Source organism: Lytechinus variegatus, chromosome 16, assembly GCF_018143015.1.
Source record: "Lytechinus variegatus isolate NC3 chromosome 16, Lvar_3.0, whole genome shotgun sequence".
Taxonomy (NCBI): Eukaryota; Metazoa; Echinodermata; class Echinoidea; order Temnopleuroida; family Toxopneustidae; genus Lytechinus; species Lytechinus variegatus.
The window spans coordinates 3,627,259-3,644,157 of NC_054755.1; the positions used below are offsets into that span (position 1 = coordinate 3,627,259).

The 16,899-nt window shown below is 37.6% G+C and overlaps 1 protein-coding gene across 1 annotated transcript; it reads left to right on the plus strand.

The window, feature by feature from the left end:
• Window positions 1-2,710: 2,710 nt before the first annotated feature.
• Window positions 2,711-14,092, plus strand: LOC121430179 (methionine--tRNA ligase, mitochondrial-like). Its single transcript, XM_041627457.1, has 9 exons — window positions 2,711-2,725; window positions 3,084-3,195; window positions 7,064-7,194; window positions 8,080-8,186; window positions 9,255-9,354; window positions 10,113-10,224; window positions 11,412-11,627; window positions 12,716-12,834; window positions 13,736-14,092. The coding sequence occupies exons 1-9, from the start codon at window positions 2,711-2,713 to the stop codon at window positions 14,003-14,005; spliced, it is 1,182 nt and encodes a 393-aa protein (XP_041483391.1). The 3' UTR covers window positions 14,006-14,092.
• Window positions 14,093-16,899: the final 2,807 nt, after the last annotated feature.

The following is a 16,899-nucleotide window of genomic DNA, read 5'->3' on the forward strand; positions in this document are numbered from 1 at the left end:
TTGGTATATAATGTAAAAAAAGGTAATTGACCTTTGAAAGGGTTTGACCTTGAATTTTATCGGTGAATGTGCATTCTAGGCACTTAATTTTATTTGATATTCTGGTAAGAATTTGTGTATTTTGACATCATTATCAACAACCTTCACCTTTCCATCTCAGAGATACCATTATACAGTACATATGAAAAGGTCATTGACCTTTGACCCTGAAAAAAAGCACTTTCCCCAACCCTCATTCCTCCTAACTTTTTTTTGGTAAATGTTGACACCCATACCTACTCAAATCAGTTGAAAAACCATTTCCAATAATTTTATTCCAGATTGGTTACGTTGGGGTCTAATTTAGGGATACTAGTGGTAAATAATTTCTGTCTCGCCCACCAGAGTTGAAGGAGAGACTTAGGGATCCAAATGTCGTCCGTCGTCTGTCCGTCCGTCCGTCACAAATCTAATGACACATAACTCCATAACCGTAAGTTGCTTTTCAACCAAACTTGGATGGTAGATGGACTTGGGGGACCTGCATGTTATGCTGCAGTTGGAGGTCACATGGTAAGGTCAAAGGTCATTTTCAGGTCAACGTTAAAGTTTACATGCAAGACTCTCTTATGACACCTAACTCCGCAACCGTAAGTCGCTTTTCAACCAAACTTGGATGGTAGATGGACTTGGGGGACCTGCATGTTATGCTGCAGTTGAAGGTCACATGGTAAGGTCAAAGGTCATTTTCAGGTCAACGTTATAGTTAACATGCAAGACTCTCTTATGACACCTAACTCCGCAACCGTAGGTCACTTTTCAACCAAACTTGGATGGTGGATAGACTTGGGGGACCTGCATGTTATGCTGCAGTCGGAGGTCACACGATAAGGTCAAAGGTCATTTTCAGGTCAACCTTACCTAACTCCGCAACCATAAGGTGCTTTTCAACCAAACTTGGATGGTGGATTGACTTGGGGGACCTGCATGTTATGCTGCAGTCGGAGGTCACACGATAAGGTCAAAGGTCATTTTCAGGTCAACCTTACCTAACTCCGCAACCGTAAGGTGCTTTTCAACCAAACTTGGATGGTAGATGGACTTGGGGGACCTGCATGTTATGCTGCAGTCGGAGGTCACATGATAAGATCAATGGTCATTTTCAGGTCAACGTTAAAGTTTACATGCAAGACTCTCTTATGACACCTAACTCCGCAACCGTAGGTCACTTTTCAACCAAACTTGGATGGTAGATGGACTTGGGGGACCTGCATGTTATGCTGCAGTCGGAGGTCACACGATAAGGTCAAAGGTCATTTTCAGGTCAACCTTACCTAACTCCGCAACCATAAGGTGCTTTTCAACCAAACTTGGATGGTAGATGGACTTGGGGGACCTGCATGTTATGCTGCAGTCGGAGGTCACACGATAAGGTCAAAGGTCATTTTCAGGTCAACCTTACCTAACTCCGCAACCATAAGGTGCTTTTCAACCAAACTTGGATGGTAGATGGACTTGGGGGACCTGCATGTTATGCTGCAGTTGAAGGTCACATGGTAAGGTCAAAGGTCATTTTCAGGTCAACGTTAAAGTTTACATGCAAGACTCTCTTATGACACCTAACTCCGCAACCATAGGTCACTTTTCAACCAAACTTGGATGGTAGATGGACTTGGGGGACCTGCATGTTATGCTGCAGTTGAAGGTCACATGGTAAGGTCAAAGGTCATTTTCAGGTCAATGTTAAAGTTTACATGCAAGACTCTCTTATGACACCTAACTCTGCAACCGTAAGTCACTTTTCAACCAAACTTGGATGGTGGATAGACTTGGGGGACCTGCATGTTATGCTGCAGTCGGAGGTCACACGATAAGGTCAAAGGTCATTTTCAGGTCAACCTTACCTAACTCCGCAACCGTAAGGTGCTTTTCAACCAAACTTGGATGGTAGATGGACTTGGGGGACCTGCATGTTATGCTGCAGTCGGAGGTCACATGATAAGATCAAAGGTCATTTTCAGGTCAACATTAAAGTTTACGTGCAAGGCTCTTAAGGCAAGTGTTATTCCATCCCAGTCATATTACAATGAAGTTTTGATACAATTCTGTTGCATGCCCCGAGAATCACGATATTTCTGGTTATTTTTATACGTGGGCGAGACACAAAATTGCTTTCGCCTTGTATTGTTTTTTTCTACTCTCCTTTATCCCCTCTGCTTTGTCTCTCTCTTTTTCCACCTCTCTTCATCTCTATCTTTCTCTCATCTCTTCATGTCTCTCCCACATTCTTTATCTCCCGTCTTTCCATTTCTCTACCCCTGTCTCTGTTTTTGTCTTTCTCTCCATTTTTCCTATTTTTTTCAGCTGTATCCAATCTTATCTTTGCCTCCATGACTGTCAAGCTAGGTCCACCCCAACAAAAATTGATGAGAATAATTTAACTGAAAACTTATTTCTACTGTAAGCCCTACATGTACTCTTATTGAAAAAAGTTTATGACAACGTTTGCTTTAAAAGTTGCACAAAACAATGATATTTACACAATGTGCAGATAGTATATGGAAATGGAGGAACCAATGATGTCACTTGCTCATTCGCTTTGTTTTGGTCTTTTTTTATACTTTTAAATGCATTCTTTTTTCCAACAATGTAAACCCTTTATTCAATTCAGTTCCATTAAAAATTAAATACAAAATATAAAATAGAGTAATATATACAATATGCAGCAATGATGAGGCAAGACAGTGTAAGATAAGGGAATAAACAAATACCAAATGGCAATGAAAACATGTATACTATTGGAACTTTTGGTCAAAATATCCTATCAAGTTTTGTTAGATAACCACCCTTTTATAAATAAAATAAGTCACATAAAAATAAAATTTGGTATAAATGCTTATTTAGGTGTCAATATAAAATTTGATAATTGAGATCATTTGATATATGTAAACTGTAAAGTTTTGAATGTGTTTTATACTTTACAGTTAAATCAGTAATATCAGTGGTTATAATTGAATAATACTATTATTTAATTATAACCACTGATATTACTGATTTCATATTGAATGATAACAAAATGTTATATTTATCCTCATTTTTTGCAGGTATCTTTAGAAAGTGGTAATGTTGTAGAATGGACAAGTGAGACCAACTATATGTTCAGACTCAGTGCTTTCAGGGACAAGCTTCTCAGATGGCTTGATCTAAACCCCACCGGTAAATATTGCTTGCATATATTCATTATGAAATGGTGATGTGGATCCTAACGAAATGATTGGCTGAAATCTATCACATGACCAGTCATTAATTTTAGCTAATGACTGGTACTAATGGCTAGTTCTATTGACCAGTCATGGATTTAGATGCGGCTTCATGGTAAAAGGTAAAAGACAGTAGTTGCAGCAAACAATTATTTCATGAGAAAGTCTTTTAAAGCAAGGTTACCGTAAGTAACGGTGTATTAACCGCACCTTTTTCTCGGCGGGATAGAAGCAAAAGTCGGGGGTGCAGTTTATACACGGTGACGGGTTTGAGCCAGCCCGCCGTAACCCCTCCCGTACATGTACGATGTCTGCCAGTTCACAACACATCGAGTGGCCGGGCGTAGCCGCCCAGGCAATGTCGTTTAGAGGGGTATGAGCCGCGGGTAATGGGAAGCGATTATTACGATCTTAATTAAATATTGTCCAAAACAAACGCACCCACCTTCATGACACTAATTTTGACTTTATTCTCTATTCAAAGTAGTGAAGTTCCCTGGCTAAGTTAAAAGAGACGCCAAGCATACTCGGTAATATTTTGTCACCGCTGAGCGAGAGTTGAGCTTAGAGATTGCGTTGTAATATGGTTATAGTGCGACTTAAGCTGGCGCTATTCAAAGTCCCGTTTCGCGCCAGCTTTTTTTTTTTCCTTCCTGTTTGCTTTTCATAAGATACCATGTAAACCACGCACGAGAGAGACGGCATGAAGCCGTAAAAAACAACTGGAAAAAATGTCAATTTCTTTGTTTCTTGAACCTTCCTGTAATCCCGTATCCAAAATTCATGCTAAGACATCAAATTTCTGAAAGTGGTTGTGATCCAAGAAATGTGAATGTTTCTTCCTCCTACGCTGGGAAAGACACAGATCATAATTTGATGAGATGTACTGGCCCCGGGGGGGCCACTTCCATTCACGAGTGGATACCATGCGCGACCATGGGGTCTCGAAAAGCACCCTAAACACGTAATTTCCATATTCTGAAAATGCACCCCTTAACAAGTATTGGCGTGTGAAACCCTACCCTTAACAAGTACTGGAAACAAAACGATACTCTTGGCAAATATTCCCTGAAATGAACCCCTAAACAAGTACAGCAATGTTTCATTGTTACGGGTCCTTTGGTTGTCGGCTTTAACTTATTTAATTTAGTACGACCCCACCTTCTACACCTCGCGCAAATAGGACTCTAAACACGTAGTGTTGGGGCAAAAAGGACATCCTTTATAAAACATTTTAATTTTGTTTCATCATCCCCGCAAATTCGACCCTAAACACGTAATTTTACTAGCGAAATAGATACCCTTTTTTCATTATTTTTGTGTTTTTGACACCCTTTTCACGTTACGTACGTAACGTGCCCTATCGTGAAAAGGACATCCTTTTTACGTGTTTTTTTGGTCGCGCATGGTATCCACTCGTCAATGTAAGTGGCCCCCCCGGGGTACTGGCATGACTTGTACTGTATCTTAGTTTGCAATCTAATGACAGTGCTGTGTGTACACTGTGACTGTGAGGTGAGCGAGTGTGTAAGTGGCCAATATTGTCGGTACCTTTCTTTCTTTCTTTCTAACATTTGTAGATGAATTGATCAAGAACAGCAGATTTCCGCATACCGGTAATCTCTTTGGGTACTTTGAAATCTTAAACTTAGTTTTTGTTTCATCGTACCTCAAATATGCATGTAAATGTGAGAAGATTTTTTTTTTAGTCCAAAGTTGGGGGTGCGGTTAATACACCGTTACTTACGGTAATCGTCAAAATATTATCATACATCTAGATCTGGTACATTAACGTAAACTTATCTTTGTAAAATCATGAAATCTTAGCTTAAAATCAATAATTCTGATGATCAATAACATAGAAAAGTATATGTGGGACAGTGTATGAATATTGCTTAAAAAATACCTGACTTTTGATAGAATTCCGTGCTTATTTTGCTCATTTCTCAGCAATTATGTTTTTTCTTCCAGAGCTATTTGGCACTTATTTTTTATTCATACATACAAACACTTAATTTCATAGGATTCTGTTCAAACTAATTTTGAGATCGACTGCTATTTATCTTTAATCAAATAACAAGGATCCACATCACTGTCTTAAAAAACTAATTATGAACCCTTGTTCCTTTTAAACTGTCCAAACATGAAGAACTGTTACAAAGGTACTTATTGCATATAATTTGGTAAATTACCACTGGTCTACTCCTACTTCATATATTTTTTTATTGGTCTCATCCCACATGGTCTAATCCTAGTTTGCCTAAAATCAATTTCTTTACTAAATTTTTTGTCTAATTCAAACCATTTACCATTTAGTATAATTTCTAGTTGGGCTATGCTTACTAGGTGTAACACCACCTACATAGTTTATATTGTGAGCTGAACTGTTTATGAATCAAATTATTTGTTAAAATAATAATAATTATACCCAGGGTAGCCACTTCAGTTCTGAAAATCTATTCTACCAGTGGGCCCTGCTCAACATGCATGGCTACTTTGATCGGGCACTAGAGTATTCAAGGAATTTCTCCTACCGGGTACCCATTCACCTCACCTGGGTTGAGTGCAGCACAGTGTGGATAAATTTTTTGCAAGGATTCGAACCCGCGAACCTTTGTTTGAAAGGCAAGAGTCAGATCCATTAGACTACGACGTGCCCACAGTACAAAATAATTATTAGACAAAGTGGATATTGGACAGTCTGGACATTAGACTGAGTTCGTAATAGGCCAAGTGTAGTGTACACCAAATAATAATAATAAAGATTCATTTATTGAGCACTTAATAGGGAAAGCTCTTTCTCTCTCTATGCAAAGATTATTAACATAGATTAAAACAGACTAATTGTAAGAATGCAAACTACATGTAACTACAGAAATTACTGATACCGCCTAAAATAAAACCAAGCATAAATAAATCAAAATTAAAGACAATTGTCAATAAGGACATGTAAATATTTATTAATTACTGTAAAATCAGAATAAACTAGCAAATATGGAATTATTTCAACATTGTTTAATATATAAATGTTATAAACGATACAAGGATTTAGGAAAGGAACAGGTAAGTTTTAAGTAAAGATTTATAGGACTGTCATGAGGAAGCCCGGTGTATGTCCAGAGTGTTGGGACTACTACTTCAAGGGGAATCTAGCCTTGGTCATAAAATGGTCATAAAAAATGATGGTGAACCTTTGAAAGAAAACGGACAATCAATCAGAAACTTATTGGCTTTTTTAAAAATTGAGATCCTTAGACTATGTTTTTCAAATTAATTTTCAAATTTCAAATTGACAACTGGGTTAATAAATGTACTTCATTATCAGGGATTTTGTGGTTAAAGTACCCATTCCCCTGGGGCAGTAATCTAAATATAAAACTGGTAGTACATTGTTTTATGTCCTCATGAAATACAAATATAATTTGAATTTAAAACTTTTGAAAAAAGTGATATTTTAGCCATTTTATGTGTTGGAGTACATGGAAGAGTAGTCCTTGCCTTACATCACTATGACATCACATAAGCAGCCAATTTGAAGTCTCCATGGGTATAGCGATTACCCATATTTTCAACTTTAAATATTCGTAACTATCTTATTGTTTGTATTGTTCAAACTTTCACCTATCAACTTGTCTGATTTTTATTTTTCTTCTAAAAACAAGTTTTTTGGGGGTTGGATTCCCTTTTCAAAGGCTCTTAAAAGGCATTAAGACCATATTGATAGTAGATAAAAATGAGTTTAGCCCATGTGGTATCATACTCTCCAAGAAAGAGACCAACTGCTTGTGTATGTTGACCAAGTGAATATTAACCTTTCCTTTTAGCTGTGCAGCCCGCTAAGTTTCATGCCATTGTCAGACATTGGCTGGAAGAAGGTCTTCAGGATTTATCTGTTTCTCGGCAGAGAGATCGTCTAGGCTGGGGTGTACAGGTTCCAGATGACCCTTCACAGTCTGTAAGTATAGAACAGTCTTTATTATTATTTGTTTTATTGCCACGTTGAAATCTATATCATTAAAAGAAATTACATAAACTTAACCTTTTGACTATTGAATTGTGTGAATTCTAGTTGATGGATTTTCTCATTAAATTAAAAGACAAGTCCACCCCAACAAAAAGTTGATTTGAATGAAAAGACAAAAATCCAATGAGCATAACACTGAAAATTTCATCAAAATCGGATGTAAAATAAGAAAGTTTTGACATTAAAAAGTTTCGCTTCATTTCATGAAACAGTTATATGCACATCTCGTACGGTATGCAAATGACGGAACTGATGACATCACTCACTCACTACCGGGTATTTCTTTTGTATTTTATTATATGAAATATGAAATATTTCGATTTTTTTCGTCATTGTCATGTGAAATGAAGTTTGATTCCCCACTGAACACGTGGAATTCAATTATTCTAACATCTTGCGCTTCAGGCAAGGAGGTCCCAATCATCAAATTCGTAAAAATTGAAATATCGTATAATTCAAACAATAAAAAACAAAAGAAATAGTGAGTGAGTGACATCATCGACTCTCTCAGTTGGATGTAACTGGCTCGTTCATATAACTATTTTGTTAAAATAAGCGAAACTTTGAAATATCATAACTTTCTTATTTTACAACCGATTTTGACGAAATTTTCAGGATTGTGCTTGTCTGACTTTTCTCTATTGATTCAAATCAACATTTTTCTGAGGTGGACTTGACCTTTAAGTGTTATTATTAGCGCAAATCCCTCATACACACTTTTAATTAGTTGGAAATGAGTTGATTGAATTATTTTCTTTATCATTCACTTGGTAGTGTAAGTACATGTACTTACATGTATGTTTTGTATATTTTCAGATCTATGTGTGGTTGGATGCGTTAGTAAACTATTTAACCGTGAGTGGTTACCCTGAAAGGACACATCTTTGGCCACCTACTCATATTGTAGGTAAAGATATCCTCAAGTAAGTCCCTGATATTATACAAATAATGCACGAAAGCACATGCATGCAGGGCCAAATAATGAACGATGTGGGAGAAGAGCCAATGCACCAAGGTCCGCAGGACCGAGTGCGGTATATCCATTTGGCGAATCGAGCACAGAGTTCATTATTTAGGTCCTCTATGCACAAGAATGTGTGTATTGATTTTTTTATACACCCCCCCCACTGAGTTGCCCCAAATGCTACTTGTGTATTTGTTCTAAATTCTAGATAATTCCAGAACTGGCACCAACGTCAGAGTGCAGGATAGTGCATAAGGAATGATATCAGAGTGCAGGGCATTGCATTTTGGATGCAATAGTGCAATTTGCTGAATATCATGTGATCCGATTTGGACCAATCAAATTACAGAATATTCTTGGGAGTTGTATAATAAATTATAATTAGTCTGATAAAATCTGCAGAGGGGAGTCTTTCACAAAGAAAATTTCACTTCTGTGTGGTGTGATGATGCATCACTGCACTGGTACTGTTATACTTGTGGAATCTCTGACGCAAACTACCTAATGACATTACATACATGTATACTTACAACATCATCTGCATGTTCATCATATTGGCATTTAAACCATGGCATTTAGTCAGCCTGTCTTGTGAAACACAATTCGATTGCTTCTGTAATGCCTAGAAAAATCATTGATAGTTCAAAGATAAGGTTCACTTCTGAAAGCAAAATTAAATTGAACATTAAATTATAAATAGTAGACTCAAATTGTATGAATTTCATGTAAGAGATTCTTTTGTATTCCACTCATGGCAAATAGTGACTTTTTATGATCACATATCTGTATGTCAACTTACTTTCTATACTACATTACAGGCATGTGTGCTGGTAGTTCTTCTTACAGCTGTGCACAGTGCTTCTGGAACATGTGACATTAAAAAATATCACATTGGTCATGTGGGGACTATCACACAAATTTGATATTTGTTTTTATAAATGCATGTATTTCAACAATTTCATATAAACACATGAATAGGAAGAAATACATTACAGCAGTATTTTTGTTTTCACTGTTTCCTTTGAAGATTCCATGCTATATACTGGCCTGCCTTCCTGATGGCTGCTGACATACCACTACCAGCCAGTATTATTTGTCATTCACATTGGACTCGAGATAGCTTTAAGGTGAGAAGGAAAAGTTATGGGTGGACGGACGGACGGATGGGTGGATGGATGGATAGATGGATAGATAGATGGATGGGTGGGTAGGTGGGTGAATGGATGAATGGATGGGTGAGTGGGTGAATGGATGGATGGATGGGTGAATGGATGGATGGAAGGATGGATGGATGGATGAGTTGGTGGGTGAATGGATGGATGGATGGTTGGGTGGACGGATGGATTGATGGATGGATGGATGGTTGGGTGGACGGTTGGATAGTTCGATGGATGGAAGGACGGACGGACGGATGGATAGTTGGATGGATGGATGGATAGTTGGATGGATGGATGGACGGACGGACGGACAGGTGGATGGACAGGTGGATAATTGGATAGATGGATGGGATTGGTGAAAGATTTATTTATCATTCAATTTGGACTTAGATAGCTTTTAAGTTGAGAAGAAAAAGTTATGAGTGAATGGATCAGTGGATGGATAGATATTGTAAAATTATATAGGATTGATGCATTGATCTATCAATGGATACAGTAGGTGGATATGAAGTTTGATGAATGAATAGGATGGTTCCTTACTGTGTAAATTGATTGAGAAATTAGTGAATTAATGAATCAATAGACAGATAGTAATATAAATAGACGAATGGATTAATGATGTATTACAATTCATTGTTCTCATAACTTTACAAGTTATTTTTACACTTGTACTTTGCCTCTTCATTTGCCTTTCCTTTAACATTCATATTCATTTGATTTGATTTCAGATGTCCAAGAGTAAAGGCAATGTAATTGACCCTTTTGATAGAGCCGCACACTTCACTGCAGACGGCCTTCGCTATTTCTTACTGAGAGAGGGCGTGCTTCATTCTGATGGAGGTGGGTCTTTACATCATTATTGTTTTAGAATAACAATAGTTGGACACAAACACACAATTCTGCCTGAGATCTCATGATGGCCTTCGCTATTCCTTACTGAGATGGCATGCTTTATTCTTATGGAATTATTATTCTTAATTTGTGGAATAACAAGAGTTGGACAAATAAACATGATTCCACCTTACATGTAGATCTAATGATGGCCTTTGTTATTCCTTACTGACAGAGGGCTTGTTTCATTCCGGCGGAGGTGTGTCGTTACATCATTATTGTTTGCACTTTGCAGAATAATAAGAGTTGGACATGAAAGCATGATTCGTATATTAATCTCCATCACAATCTGTGGCCATATGCAGGAATATTGTTCCCTAAGGGACTCTTAGACATAAGGTGTGTGCCAAGTCTCAGGAGTGTTTGGCAGACACTGAGGAGATGGAGATTTGAGTTCAGACTTCATTTGGTAAGGATATCAAGAAAAATCAGCATAAACAGTTGAAGCAACCATTTATGTGTAGTCCCATAAACCTGATTCAGTGTGTGCGTAAAGTCTGTGAATCTTTGGTAAAATTTAAAGACTATTCGAATGAAGTCACTGCATGCATGATGCAATTACAGGTACTTGGCTTTGAGAAACAATACATATTTTTAAAAACGAAACATGCTCTCTGTCAGTAAGAAATAACAAAGGCCATCATTTGTCCAACTCTTGTAATTCCACAAATTAAGAATAATAATAATTCTACAAGAATAAAGCATGCCCTCTCAGTAAGGAATAGCGAAGGCCATCATGAGATCTCAGGCAGAATTGTGTGTTTGTGTCCAACTATTGTTATTCTAAAACAGAATGGTTGCTATCAAACGCAACTTGATTTTCAACCAATGAGACAGGAAAATATAAGAGAGTCTGATGCAGTGCAAGAACCGTGTAGCATTTCATGAAAGAGGCGTTCATGATTTTCACTGTCCAATTTGCTCTGAGCCAATTAGATGCAGGGTTTTTCAATAGCTTATAACAAATAGTCAGTTTAGATCATTCACTATTTTTTTATTGGAATGCTCCTCGGATCATGCGTAAGGATATCATTAAAGTTGTGTGCAACTTTATACAAACACCTCTGTGAAAATCAGTCAGATAGCTACTCAAGGTATAAATAACTTGATTGCTTTTACAAATCATATCTTTTCAGATTACTCTGACATGAAAGTTTCTGCCCTGCTGAATGCAGAGTTGGCTGACACATATGGCAACCTCCTCTCCAGGGTAGCTGCACCTACACTGAACCCTCAACAGGTCTTCCCTGTGCTAGATAGCAACCTATTCCCCAGCATGTCTGCTCAGAGTAGTACTTCCAGAACAACGGACGAGGACTATCTGTTGGTAGAGTCCGTCAAGAGGCTTCCAGGTAAATAGAACCAAAGAATTTTTGTTTAATATATATTGTTTTTCAAAGCTAAGTACCTGTATTTGCATTATGCATGCATTGATTTCATTAGAATAGTCTTTAAATTTTACCAAAGAGTCACAGACTTCACACACACACTGAATCCAAGTATATGGGACTACAAATAAATGGTTGGTTCAACCGTTTCTGCTGATTGTTCTTGATACCCTTACCAAATGAAGTATGAAGAAGGTATAGGATTCACAGGGTCAGTTTAAAAATTAGTCTGCAGGCACAGACCCTCATTGGAAATTTGATCAACAAGTGTGCCTCCACGCAAAGACTAGCACATACAAAACTTGCTGTTCCAATACCTGAGCGAGAGAGCCTTCAATACACAAGGCATGAGTAGGCTACACACTCAGATCCTTAACTCAAGCGAATGGTTTGCCCAGCAGACTAGTTTCAAATCGGTATCTCCTCGTTGTCTGCCAACCGCTCATGAGACTTGGCACACACCTTGGTCTTAGAGTAGAGATGCATGAAACACATTTTTTCCTGGAGAAATTAATCAAGGAAAATAATTCATATGTTCATTGTTGAGAAGGAGCAAGGATATTATTCAACATGGAGAGTGCGTTATATATGAATTCTACATGTATGTATTATGACTAGATAAATACCAGTTGAGGTAACGATCTCAAAATGAGTTCGAACCCAATGCAATAAAATGACCACTAAAGTGTTTGTATGTATTTATGTGCCAAATGGCTCTGGAAGAAATGTGTTATTGGTGAGAAATTAGCAAAATGATCATGAAATTCCATAAAATGTCAGGTATTTTTCTGAACAATGTTAATACACTGTCCCACGTATGTCTTTTTGTGTTAATGGTCATCAGAATTACCAGTTTTCAGTTAAGTTTATTTCAGTGTACCAGAACTAGATCTATGATAATATGGTGGCATTTGACCTTGATTTGAAAGGCTTTCTCATGAAATAATTGTTTGCTGCAACTGCTGTCTTTTACCTTTAAAAGAATCAATAAGTAAGAAGAACACTCTGATGTTTATGTATTTTCATTCTTCTCTCTTATTGTTCTTGTTCAGATATCGTAGCTGGTCATTACGACCAGTTCTTATTTTATCGAGGCTTGGAGGAGATTATGACTTGTCTTCGCATGGCCAATGCTTTCGTTCAACGCCATGAACCATGGAATCTCACCAAGGTAGTGAATATAGACAATAGATATTGAATATGAGTCTCCACCTAAAAACCAACATAATTAAGGTGCCAAGCAAGGTTTTCTTCAAGTAGTGAACTTAATTTTGAAAATGTCCTAACTTTTCTATTTTACATCAAAACTTGATGAAATATTATGCGTTATGAGTTTTCAAATTTTTTTTCTATTCAAATCAAATTTATGTAGGGATGGACTTCCGTGATACATGAAAACTCAATTGTAAAACATGTGTTAGGCTCTTGTCTGTAAGGCTATTGTCTGTCTTTGCCTGTAAGATGTTATGATTGATTGTATCAAACGCCTTTTTGAAATCTATAAATATACCTATGGTTATTCCACCTTAATCAACTGCCTTCAATAATGCGTCAACCAAATTGATTACTGATAATTTTCTATTATATCTCTTACGAAGGCCATACTAATGTCTATACAAAATATCACTGGACTCTAGAAAGGTCATGAGATGCATATTAACTGAGATTTACTAAGATTTGCTTCTGTATTAAACTTTTTTGTCAAATTTGAACAAAACTTTTCGTTTTATTAGCATAGACTTGTAATCTTATGCTACACTGTTAAAAACAACCCTGATTTTACAGATAAGAAAAGAAGATTTTGCAGAAAGCAATATACAGGAAATTTTCTGCAATTTAACAGAACAGGTCTGTTTAAAAATGGGAAAAGGGTGTTTTATTTATGAAAATTTGTAAGGTTCCATACACCAAATACCAATTTCCTGTAAGATTACGCAATCTGGTAAGATTACAGGTGTTCTCGAGACTCTGCTGCAGGAACTTCCTTTATTTTAAGGATAAATTTTCTAACAGTGTAGTATCATTGTCCAAATATTACATGTTTCATTCTGCACTCTTTCAACGATGTACAGAATCCAATTGACAGACCATGGTTGGATTCCATTATACATGTCACCATGGAAACACTGAGGGTTTGTGGGATACTGACCCAGCCGATAGTTCCCGACCTCACAGACCGGCTTCTAACCAAGATGGGAGTTGGAACGACGGAGAGAAGTTGGGATCATCTGAAGTGCTTCGAAGCCCTGGAAGGGGACGGCAGAGAGGGGTATGGAGGGCGGAGGTTAAGCTCAAACTCTAGTGTGCTATTTACGAGACTCAAGACCGTGTCACGCAGATAACGAAAGCTTCTTTGAGGAAGTAGCGTGCAATCTTCATGCGATCGAGGAATACTGCCTTGATGCCATATGCAGCCAGTAGGCATCTATAGATGTGAAAGTCTTGCACAAGCGCACCCCATTGACTGCACCTATAGGGGTGTGTGATATTGGTGGATCTGTGGTTAAGTGCTTGGACCATGAATCACAAGGACCAGGGGTCAAATCCCACCGCAGCACTAGCATCCTTTGGCAAGACATTGATCTACCTTTGCCACACCCATCCCAGGTGTGAAATGGATATCCAATTGGAAGTGAACATCAGTGTAGCTGACTTACACTTCGAGGTCTTTACAAATGCTGAGTGGTAGAATGCTTCCCAGGGAATGGAGACCGTGCACAAATTGTGTGTGAGAAAACTGATATATTGCTCTAAAATCAACCTTGGTGCTAAAAGGGATGCTCTGGGCTGAAATAGAGTACAATTCACAAAGCATATTGCAAAAATTCATCAAAATCGGATAACAAATAGCGAAGTTATTGAATTTTAAAGGTTAGCAATATATTGTGAAAATATGGGCTGATGATGTCACATCTCCACTTCCCTTTTTCTTCATGTTACATTTTTTTCTTAGTACATGTGTGAATGATATGTCTCCCTTATAATGAAGATCTAATGCACTTAATCAGTTATTATTCCAATATTTGTGGTTCCTGAAGGGAAAAATTAGAATAAACCTGATTTCATATACTAAAATACAAAAGAACAAGTGGGGATATGACATCAGTTTGCTCATTGAATATTCATGAAGACATGCCAAGAACTGTTTCACCGGAGTAGTGCAAATCTTTTAAAATGCCAACTTTTTTATTCCTTGTCTGGTTTTGATCGAATTTTTAGTGTTTTGGTTGTCTGATTTTTCTTAATCTGTTCAAATCATATTATTTTTAGTCTGGATACCCAAGAGGATCAGTGTAGACAACTTGCGTCACTCAAATGGTCATTCACAGAATGTTCCCCAAGGAGTGGAGACTGTAGATGCATTGTGTATGAAAGGATAACCAATAGGATGTGAACATGAATATAACTAACTTGTACTTAAATTGCCATTCTGCTGCTCCCCAGGGAGTGGAGACTGTGCATACAATGTGTGTGAGCTAGTAAACACCCCATGATTCGAGTAGTGATGTAGCTGTAATGTGTTTCATAAAGATGTTCGTAGGTTGAGAGTGACTTTAAGAACGACTGGTGAACCTTTCTAATGTGCTAAATAATCACCAAATGGAGAATATCACTTACCACATTAAAGGATCACCAGTCGTTCTTAAAGCCACTCTTAACTTACGAAGGCCCCCTGATGTTATAGGAGTTACGTATTATTGATATGTCTCAATATAATTATTTTTTGTCATCACCGTCATTATAATCGCTTGTATCAGGTGGCCGTTTCATAGAGCTGTTCATAAGTTAAGAACGACTTGTGATCCTTTCTTGTGGTAAATGATATTCACCATGAAATGTTCATTGGTGATTTTTATGCATGGAAGAAAGGTTCACCAGTCGTTTTTAAAGTCGCTCTAACGAACAGCTTTATGGAACACCCACAAGGATATTGTAAACTTTAGTTCTCTTCAAGTGTGAAGAGCCCTCATGTGATAATATAATATGTGATACTTCACAAGAAATTTGTCTTTGCCATGCAGGCAAATCAAAATTGTTAGCATGAAACTTAGCTTTGATATTCATAATAGTATCAAAATCAATTACACCAATATCAGAAGACCCAGTGGTTGAACAACTGAATATAGAAGTTTATTGTTCAGAGCAGGGGCCACGGAAACAGGAGGGTGGCAGGGTGGGATTCAGCCACCCCCACTTTTTTCCAAAGCCGTGTACAAAAATGTAAAAATGACCATCTGATTGTGATTTTTTGCATTGTCAGCCCCCCCCCCCCCCATTTCAAAACCGTTATGTGGTTGCTGCAGAGGACTTCAATAATTATTTATAATGATGAAGTTTATTCAGTTTCAAAAGAAAAACAAAGCTTTTAGGTTCCTTGTTTTTTTTTCTTTATAAATCAAAATGGGTATTCAAAAAATGAGAGGTACATTAGAAACTATAAAGGCCACCCAACAACCTGGGCCCATTATCACAAAGTGTAAGATGGATTAGAATGCTTTTTTTTCATTGGTCATCTTGTGCAATCAACAGTAACACTGTGCTTTGTGTCACTAACCCCTTGTGAACTATGAATCTCTTAAGGCCACCGCACACCATACGACCCGACTGGCTTGCGACTTAGTGAGGGGAACTGTGACGTCAAAGCTCTTGTCAGCTTGAGCGACGCAGACAGGTCAAAGACAAGTCGCAAGGAAAATCGTAAGGATTTGAAGTGTTGAATCCTTAAGACTGGATCCCAAGCTCAATCCAACTTCCAGCCAATCAAACAGAGTTGCACGATGCATATATGGTATACAATGCACACACACAGTAGTAATCGCCATTTTCTCAGTTGCTATGGCAAAAAGCACAATGCGCATGCGTGGGTCGCAGACAGCATGGTAGTCGGGTCGCAAGGTGTGCGGTGTCGAGGCTTACATGTATGATTACCTTGCGATTCATCTCTACTCACTCATTCGCAAGCCAGTTGTTGACTAGTCGGGTCATAAGGTGTGCGGTGGCCTTTACATGCAAGAAAAAATTTCTAACACAAAAATTTTACAAGTTTGTACATGTTTTTATTCTTATATAGTGGCACTTTTGGTTGAAGTAAAGAGTACTTTACTGTGTATTTGCTTCATACATGGCAGAATATTTTCAATATGAAAATAAAATATATAAACGGACAAGAAACTGGCAAACTAATGATTAACTTAAATGTACATTGGACTAATTTATAAACAGATCAATACCTTTG

What these genes read in the sequence shown, in the direction of transcription:
- LOC121430179 (XM_041627457.1), top strand. An exon ending in GCTTGATCTAAACCCCACCG is followed by an intron (nt 3,196 to 7,063) that starts GTAAATATTGCT and finishes CTTTCCTTTTAG; the next exon opens with CTGTGCAGCCCGCTAAGTTT. An exon ending in GTCCGTCAAGAGGCTTCCAG is followed by an intron (nt 11,628 to 12,715) that starts GTAAATAGAACC and finishes GTTCTTGTTCAG; the next exon opens with ATATCGTAGCTGGTCATTAC.